Below are 9,329 nucleotides of genomic sequence, written 5' to 3' on the forward strand. Positions count from 1 at the left end.
TTAATGGAGTTGATAGAAGATATGCATATCCCTCTCTGTTCCATTAACTTTCACGGTTGATTTTTTTTTATCTCTCGCTTTCTTTTCCTTGCTTTATCTTTATCTCATAATAAAAGACACAAGACGATTAGAAAAGTCATCGCTTTTACTTCTTTCTTCCGAGGGATATTAGGATAATTGTAAGTATATTATTATTTTCGTCAAAAGTAACACCGTAGGGGGTCTGTGTAAGACGGCAATGTAACTTAGGGTTATTTTCATAATTATACAACTATAGTGGGATTTTCGTAATTAGACCTTACTTCAAGAAGGTTCTCGTAATTTACACTCCATCTATAGTAAGGCCAATTTAGTTTTTCTGGACATTTGGACCCATGTGACAAGGTAAGTTGTAGGTCAATTAGTCGTTTAAATTCAGTTTTACACTTAAATTATTACATTTAGGTGGTGTTTGCAAAAGCTTATTTAAAAGCAGAAGTTAGTGACTATTAGTTATTTGACGATTTTTGCAAATATGCTGGAAAATGAACTTAAATAAAAAATGCAGGCCTAAGGGTGCTTTAAAAAAAATAGCTTAAATCAACTTATTTAAAGAGAAACAAAATAATAGAATTCAATTTAACATTTAAAATATCAAATGATATAATTCATAAACTGAAAGTACTAAGTTTGTTGTGGTGGAGAATAAATAAATTGTGTAGCTAATTATGAGAGAAACACAATTTATCTCATAAATTTCAAACTGCAATCGAAACAATATTTCGAGGAGGGGTTATCTCTTTTTTCTTTTTCTTTTAGGGGGGGAGTGCGAAAATGCCAAATTATTAAGGGTGAAGTGCATTTTGTTCTTATAAAAATATGAGCAAAAAAGTAATAAAATAAATATTCGTTTTTTTTATTTTTCAAGACATGTAAATATTTTTTTATCTTTCATTCATACGTCATATAATATGTTCAAATCATTGCACACTAAGATTCATGTGTGATATATTTCCCCATACAATTAAAATATAATCTTAAGGATTTATTGCCAATTAAGTTTCTCTCCTCTTGCTACATATAGATACAAGTAAATTCATGAACACTTTCACAGCACACCCTCAAGAAACAGAACAAAAATAAAAGATTGAAAAATATATGGGTTAATGGCAAAGAGGCCAATGACAAGGACACTTAATTAAAAAAAAAAGGACATTCAACTTTTTTGTATTTCAATATTTCCAGCTCGTTCAAACTTATTTGCAAATAAGGAAAACCCTTTTATATGTACCAAAATTACCCCCAATTCATTGAAAACCAATTCAATTTCAGTTTCATGATTTACACCCCAATTTAGCCAATTTCACCAATTAACCAATTTTGAGCATAATTTCAATTTTGACCCCAATTTTGACCCGCCACCACCGGAGACCGCCGGTGTCCGGCGTTGACGTTTTTTTTTTTTTTGAAAACTATTTTTTTACCGAAATTTTTTTTTCAGTAGGTCAACCGCCGTTGACCGTCAGGTCTCCGGTGTTGAGTTTTTCTTTTTCTTTTTTGTTTTTTTTTTTATTTTGTTTTTTCTTAAAAAAATATTTAAAATAATATTACTGTCTTGGATGCTAAACTACTGTCTCCAGCAGTTATTTAACTGTTGGAGACAGTAATTTAACTGTCCTTTTTTTTTCTTAAACAAAATATTTTAATTAATATTACTGTCTTGGCTAAATTACTGTCTCCAACAGTTATTTAACTGTCGGAGGCAGTAATTTAACTGTCAATTGACCTTTTTTTTCTTAAAAAAAACATTTTAATTAATATTACTATCTTGGCTGTTAAATTACTGTCTCCAGCAGTTATTTAACAGTAGGAGACAGTAATTCAATTGTTAATTGACTTTTTTTTTTGAAATTTTTTTTTTCTTAAAAAAAATATTTTAATTAATATTATTGTATTGGCGGCTAAATTACTGTATCCAACAGTAATTTAACTGTCGTCTAAGACAGTAATATTATTGTATTAATTTATTTTATCGTCTAGGCCTGCATTTTTGCTGTCTTGGACTATAATATTACTGTCTCCGACCGGAATATTACTGTCTCATGCAATAATATTACTGTTTGGGACAATAATATTAGTAATACTATTGTTCAGAAAAATAATATTCATAATATTACTGTCCCAAACAGTAATATTACTGTTTGAGACAATAATTTAGCAGTCAAGACAGTAATATTAATTAAAATATTTTTTTCTAAGGAAAAACAAAATTTCAAAAAAAAAAAAAATCAACGCCGGAGACTGACGGTCAACGGCACCAGCCATAAAATAATTTTAGAAAAAAATTGTATTCAAAAAAAAAATGGGTTAGTGCCGGAATCTGGCCGGAAAAAAAATATATTTTCAAAAAATTATTTTCTGAAAAAACAAATGCTTTAAAGAAAATATTAAAATGGGGGTTGATGTGATATATTTGTTTAAATTTGGGGTCAATGTATAATATTAAGGAAGTTAGAGTATAATGGATGAAATTCATAAAAAAAATATTATGGAGGGTATTTAGACTAAAGACGTGGGGATCAGTTTATTTGAAAAACTTTTTTTTTTACCAATGTGCATTTAAGTCCCTTGTCATGTCCATTTTTACCATTTGCCAAAAATGTATAGCTAAAAGTTAAAATAAACAAAGAAATCTATCATCGTCTCAATTAATGCTATTCACGATTGTCATGCTCATCATGGACATCATGGCAACAAGCGTATTGTTCCATTTATAAGTGCAAGTGCAGAGAAGCGCGCTGCAAGAAAATTAGTTGAGTGTAAATGAAGAAACCTTGAAAGGATTTTTTTCTAAATGAAGGAATTGAGAATTTGAATTCCCTTGTAAATAATCGTTAACGTTTTCTTTTTCTTCACTTTCATGTAATAAACATGTAGTATTCCGTATTCGAAACATAAGGTGGTGGACCAGTGGTGTCGTCACCATGACATGTAATGTATTTTAGGAAAAAAAAGTTTGTTCATCAGTTGATGCCATCCGGAAGTATGACCAAATATCTGGTTTACACATACTAATTACAAATATTAGCATGGCTAGTATTGTAAGAAATAATAAAATACCTATTTTTCTTCGCGTGACACTGTTAGGATAACCAATTTGGACTTAAAATATAGACAAATAGGCAACTAATATTAGTGTATCCTTTTTAGTAATATTTGAAAATGGACAAATATGCTAATATTGTTGATGGTACCTTTAGTCTTTAGATATGTAATATTTCTTGGCACTGTAGCCGAGTTCGGTGGAAATCAACATGATTTGGCCATTCTCATTTGGAACTTGTCCATTACCAAGTTGCCAATTCCCATGGTCAGTATTTAAATAAATTTAGTATTATGTAACTGACCAAATGATAATTAATTTAGTAATTAATGATTCATGAATCATGAATGTAGATAAAATGAACAGGACAATGACAAGGTGCTGGTAATAGGAGTAACTGTACCCAGCCATGTAAATGGATGGTCTTATCCTCTTTTTTTTTTTTTTTTTTTTTTTTTTTTTTTTTTTTTTTTTTTATCAAAATGGATGGCCTTATCAATTCTATTATTTATTTGTAAATGAAACTTCACATATCAATAATTACTATTACTTATATAGCCATTAATTTATTAATAGAATGGTAAATGGATACTAATTATTAAATTCATAGATAATATGTGAAATAATTATTAATCAATATTACCTAATTAACCTTCTAGTATTGCCTATCTGAAAGGGTATTTTTGTACGTACAAAAAAGGGAAGAAATTTCACCTATTATTCATACTTTTATAGACAGAATAGATTATTTTTAATAAATAAATGTTTTTGCTTATTTGTTTTGTGTAGGTGTTCGTCAATTTCAAGAATTAAAAATTATAAATTGAGGATCATGGGTTGATATAAACTTAAGGTATACATTTTATTGTTACAGTATGATGTCAAAACTTTAGATATTGAATATTTTTTTTGTGATTTTCTTATTTTTATTCCTTTGGAGGAAGTTGAAGTAGTCCTTGAAATAAAGAAGCAAAGACGTCTGAAGCTAATTCTTAGATCACATGAACAACATCAAGAATTATTATTTTTTTTTTTTTTTTTGTTATTTTGATTTTTTTAATTGTTTTTCTATTCATGTTTTGCAAGAACTATGTTTACTTTTTCTTTTTCTTATTGAAAATTTGCAAGAAATATCTTTACTTTGATAAATTGATTATGTTGTTTTTACAAGTATTTACATTTAATCTTATTGACATTCCTTTTGGATTCTTGCATTTTTCTGTAAAACTACGAAAATATTAGGTAAAAATTCTAAAGATTAACATTATTTCCGATTTTGGAACAAAAAATTAAGAGTTAATGCACTTTCCGAAAATTCCGAAATTCCGCCAATTCGGAGGTATTCCGAAATAGGAATTGATTTTGAAATTCCGATTTTTTTGGAACGGAAATTGGAACCTATTTTAATCTTCGGAAAAAAATTGGAAAATTTCTGAAAAAAACATTTCCGATCCATTCCGTCCGATTTCCACCCCTAGGTGAAATACTAGTTTATTTTAATTGAAATGCTATTGGGCCCGTTGGGCCCGCCACAATATTATAACTTATAAGTGCTAATGTGCGGAGAGATATGTGTAAACGGGCTGCCCGTTTGGACATTGTTTGCACGGGCTATTGGTATTGAATCTCTCGTCTTTATACAATACAGAGAACTTCAGTGCTCCAAGCTATGTTAATGGCTGCCTGTAAAATTGTAAAGCTCTGTCTTAAAGCTACAATTTTTCTGTCTGATCATTTCAGGTGTTCTAATTTCATCGCAGGTTGCAAATTGCGACTTTTTCATGGTTTCGGTTGTGTCCATTCGTCTGAGTAAAATCCAATTCAAAAATGTAGCATCCAAAGTACTCCTCCGTGGCGGCGGCGCCGCCGCCATCTCTCTGTTTACGGTCAGAACCCTTTGCGACAAGCCTATGATTGATCACTCTTCTTCAGCCGCACCTTCGACAGTCATAAAAAGAATCTGCTTTTGGGTATGCGATTCATATTACAGCCAACAGAAGAAACCCTCTCATTATGACTCGACGCCTTCTTTGCTCAACTTGCCCATAGATTCTGATTTCTTGACCACGGAGCAGGCGATCACTGTGGTTGCTTCATTGGCCGATGAGGCAGGTTCAATGGTGGCATTGAGCTTCTTTTATTGGGCCATTGGGTTCCCTAAATTCAGGCATTTTATGAGGTTTTACATTGTTTCAGCCACTTGTTTGATTAGAAATGGAAACTTTGAGAGAACCCACGAGGTTTTACGTTGTATGCTGCGGAATTTCTCCGAGGTTGGGATGTTGAAGGAGGCGGTGGACATGGTTCTTGAGTTGCACAGCCAAGGCTTGGTTTTGAGCGCCCACACTTTGAATTGTACGCTGAGTGTGGTGAATGAGATGGGCTGTGTTGAGATGGCTGAGAAAGTGTTCGATGAAATGTGTCAGAGAAGGGTGATTCCAGATTCCTATAGTTTCAAGTCCATGGTTGTGGCGTACTGTAGACTTGGGAGGGTTTCTGATGCTGATAGATGGCTGACTGCAATGTTGAGGAGAGGCTTTCTTGTGGACAATGCTACTTGTAGTTTGATTATAAATATGTTCTGTGAAAATGGTTCCGTAAATAGAGCATTATGGATCTTCAATAAGATGGTTGAGATGGGGTTGGAGCCAAATGTAATCAATTATTCGTGTTTAATTAATGGGTTGAGCAGTAGGGGAACCATTAAGCAAGCATTTGAATTGTTGGAGGAGATGGTCGGCAAAGGATTGAAACCGAATGTATATACCCATACCGCATTAATTGATGGTCTTTGTAAGAAAGGTTGGATCGAGAAGGCGTTTCGTCTTTTCTTGAAACTTGTTAGGAGTGAGAATTACAAGCCCAATGTGCACACTTATACAGCCATGATTGCTGGATACTGCAAGGAGGGTAAGTTACAAAGGGCAGAGATGTTGCTTGTGAAAATGAAGGAACAAGGATTGGCCCCTAATTTGAATACCTATACTACCCTTATTGATGGTCATTCCAAGATTGGAGATTTCGATAGAGCGTACAAATTGATGTACGCGATGGGAGAAGATGGATTAATTCCTAATATATGTACGTATAATGCCGTTATGGATGGTCTCTGTAAGAAGGGAAGGGTCGAGGAGGCTTATAGGTTGTTGAATAGAAGCTTTCACGATGGACTTTGTGCTGATAAAATTACATACACCATTCTTATATCCGAGAGCTGCAAGCGGGATGATGTTAAACAAGCTTTGGCTCTTGTTAGTAAGATGATAAAAAATGGGATTGCACCTGATATGCATACTTACACAACTTTGATCTCGTCACTTTCACGGCAAAGGAAGATGGAAGAATGTGAAAGAATGTTTTGTGATGCTGCGATTATAGGCCTTATTCCAACCACACAGACTTACACATCTATGATTTGTGGCTACTGTCGAGATTGTAAGGTTGACATGGCGATGAAGGTGTTCGATAAGATGCGCGACAATCGCTGTGCACCAGATAGTTTTACATATGGTGCTCTAATAAGTGGGCTTTGCAAGGAATCCATGTTGGATGAAGCTAAAGCACTATTTGAAGAGATGATGGACAAAGGTATCTCCCCATGTGAAGTTACTCGTACGACTATAGCTTATGAGTTTTGCAAGAAGGATGAATCTTTCACAGCTATGGCCCTTTTGAACAGATTAGACAAGAAGCTATGGGTTCGCACTGTTAGTACGTTAGTCAGAAAGCTTTGTAGTGAACAAAAAGTCGACACTGCAGCCCAGTTTTTTGATAAATTGTTAGATGCAAACCAGACTTTGGATCGAGTAACACTTGCCGCATTTACGACAGCATGTTATGACAGTAACCACTATGCACTCGTTTCTGATATGTCTAAGAGGATAAGAAAAGAAAGGGTTAGTTTCCATTACCGTCTGCTTGGGTTGTAGTTTTTAATTGAGTTTATTTATCGTCATGTACCATGGTTTGAGCATGTGAATGGTTTATTACTTTCTTTTTGTTGATAGTACATTTTATTCCGCGTCTCTGTATTCTAATTAATAAACCAGTGTTCCAAGTGAATGATTTGTGGAAGATGCAAAAATATCTTGGTCGGTATATAAGTTTTGCATGTGATATTTACTTATGTAATCAAAAGCATGTATTGGGACATGGGAATACTTACATATGGAAAATGTTGCCCTACATTAGTTTTTCCAGTCAAATGCAGTTTCAGCTTCTTGTTTCTGATGTTCTAATTATGATAAAGATGAAAAGAATACACGAGGATATTAAAAGGTTTTGTTCACTTGTTGTCAGGTGTAAAGTGATTGTTGTGATGCCAAATCTTGACGTGTTGCTGAGATCCACACCAGGTCTCATATTTGCTGCTTCGGTCTGCCATGATTGGAAGAAGAAGACAAAATATTACCTACCCAATGCACCAGTGTGAATTAATTAGGCTTGCCGCTCATCAAGTAAGCTTTTGAACTATGTTATACAGATGCCTGACTGTCTTTTATGTAGAACTCACTTGTTAGTCAAATAAATGTGATATTTATCAAGTTAATTGGTTCAATTAAAACCCGACATATGTAATGCTGAGTGAGGCTAGCTTAAATTTTAAGAAGACTTCAATGTGGAAAACTGCAGATATGCATAAAGAAACCATAGAGTTAGAGTATGATTAAAACAGGTGTAAATGAAAGCTTGTCTCCTCAGAAGTGTCCAACACTTGCGCAAAAATCAATCATTCATCTCATCAGTTTTTGAAAGTCAACATCCATTTTCAAGTTTTAATGTTCTCAAAGTCACTCTTCAGATGTGAGTGGCATATTCTGAACATCCATAATTGGGCAGCATGATTTCAAGTTTTGTGATATGCACCAGAGTATGGAAATATCTTACTATTGTTACTTAAGATGATTGAAATTTTCATTATCGTAATTGGATTGTGATTACCAGTTTTCATTTCATTCTTTATTTTTTGAGCTCTAGATATGCTGGAATCTGATGGGTCAAATAACTTTTTGTCTTTTTCTATCTTGATTCAGACATTTTAGTGTTGAAGTCGCTTTCAGGCTCGATAATACGGTTGGACTTGAGGAGGAGCTTGACTGAAGAAAAACTGTAAATTCTGCTGAGATGGCATTTAGAAAGCACAGGTACTTTAGAAATTTGCATCTGCTTCTGCATTTTGTTAACTTTTCGCTTCACACCTTCTATAACCGAGTCCATGCTATCATGTGTTTCACAGCTCAATATATCTTCATCGTTGCATATATATTGCTGAATTTTCAATTGCATCAAGATTTTGGAAGTAATATGAAGGAAATAATTCCTTATATTTTGGCATGAATCGACTTTAGTTCAATATGATGTATATAGCTAGAGCAGCACCTTTGATGTATATGTTTGGTCTTTATATTGGATAACTGCGCTTTGATCCATTAATAGAAATTCCCTTTCTTGCACAGATACTCGAATCCTTTGTTTTCTCCACTGCAATGGATGACAATGTCGGTGGGCAGTTTCACTATCACAAAATCGGGCCTTGGTCGAATAAAGGGTATTGTCTTGAAATCTACAAGGATTTTGGCTTTGAAGGGAGAACCTCTAGGGCCTGAGGAATCGGCGCGGGCACTGGAGAGCGAGCCCAACACAAACTGATGATTCAGTCTATTCAAGTAAGATGTTTCGACCTTACTGTAATCGAGAGCGAGCCCCGTTATTGTTGTTTCGACCTTTATGTAATCGAGAGTACTTGCTACTTTGTCTTTTTTCATATCGAATGAACTGCTTGGTTTTTTATATTTTATAGGGGTAATGGCAAATAGGCCCATGACAAGGGCACTTAATTAAAATAGGGACATCCAACTTTTTTGTCTTTCAAATAAATCCACCCCATTCAAACTTATTTGCAAATAAGGAAAATCCCTTTATATATACCAAAATTACCCCCAATTCATTTGAAACCCAATTTAACTCCAATTTCATGATTTACACCCCAATTTAGCCCAATTTCATCAATTAACCAATTTTAACCCAAATTTCAATTTTGACCCCAATTTTAACCCTAATTCGTATCAATTCCACCCATTATGCTCTAACTTCTTTAATATTACACATTGACCCCGGATTTTAACAAATATATCACATTAACCCCCAAAACTTTTTTTTTTCAGAAAATAATTTTTTTTCTGAAATATTTTTTTTTCCGGCCAGATTCCGGCGTTGACCGCCGGAGACCGCCGGTCTCCGGCGTTGA

The 9,329-nt window shown here is 33.8% G+C and overlaps 1 protein-coding gene across 3 annotated transcripts; it reads left to right on the forward strand.

The window, feature by feature from the left end:
• Nucleotides 1-4,681: 4,681 nt before the first annotated feature.
• On the forward strand, nucleotides 4,682-8,879 carry LOC105969863 (Pentatricopeptide repeat (PPR-like) superfamily protein). 3 transcript variants are annotated; one of them, XM_088819842.1, is made up of 4 exons: nucleotides 4,682-6,978; nucleotides 7,382-7,539; nucleotides 8,116-8,226; nucleotides 8,539-8,879. In XM_088819842.1, exons 1-2 carry the CDS (start codon nucleotides 4,864-4,866, stop codon nucleotides 7,385-7,387), a joined length of 2,121 nt encoding a protein of 706 aa, XP_088675968.1. In that variant the 5' UTR covers nucleotides 4,682-4,863; the 3' UTR covers nucleotides 7,388-7,539; nucleotides 8,116-8,226; nucleotides 8,539-8,879. The 3 variants fall into 3 exon arrangements, with proteins under 3 accessions (XP_088675968.1, XP_088675970.1, XP_012850091.2); XM_088819844.1 differs by having other exon boundaries at nucleotides 8,116-8,191; XM_012994637.2 differs by lacking the exon at nucleotides 8,116-8,226.
• The last annotated feature ends 450 nt before the right edge of the window (nucleotides 8,880-9,329 follow it).

The sequence above is a fragment of the Erythranthe guttata genome, chromosome 6 (assembly GCF_056151865.1).
Source record: "Erythranthe guttata isolate IM_541 chromosome 6, IM_541, whole genome shotgun sequence".
Lineage (NCBI taxonomy): Eukaryota > Viridiplantae > Streptophyta > Magnoliopsida > Lamiales > Phrymaceae > Erythranthe > Erythranthe guttata.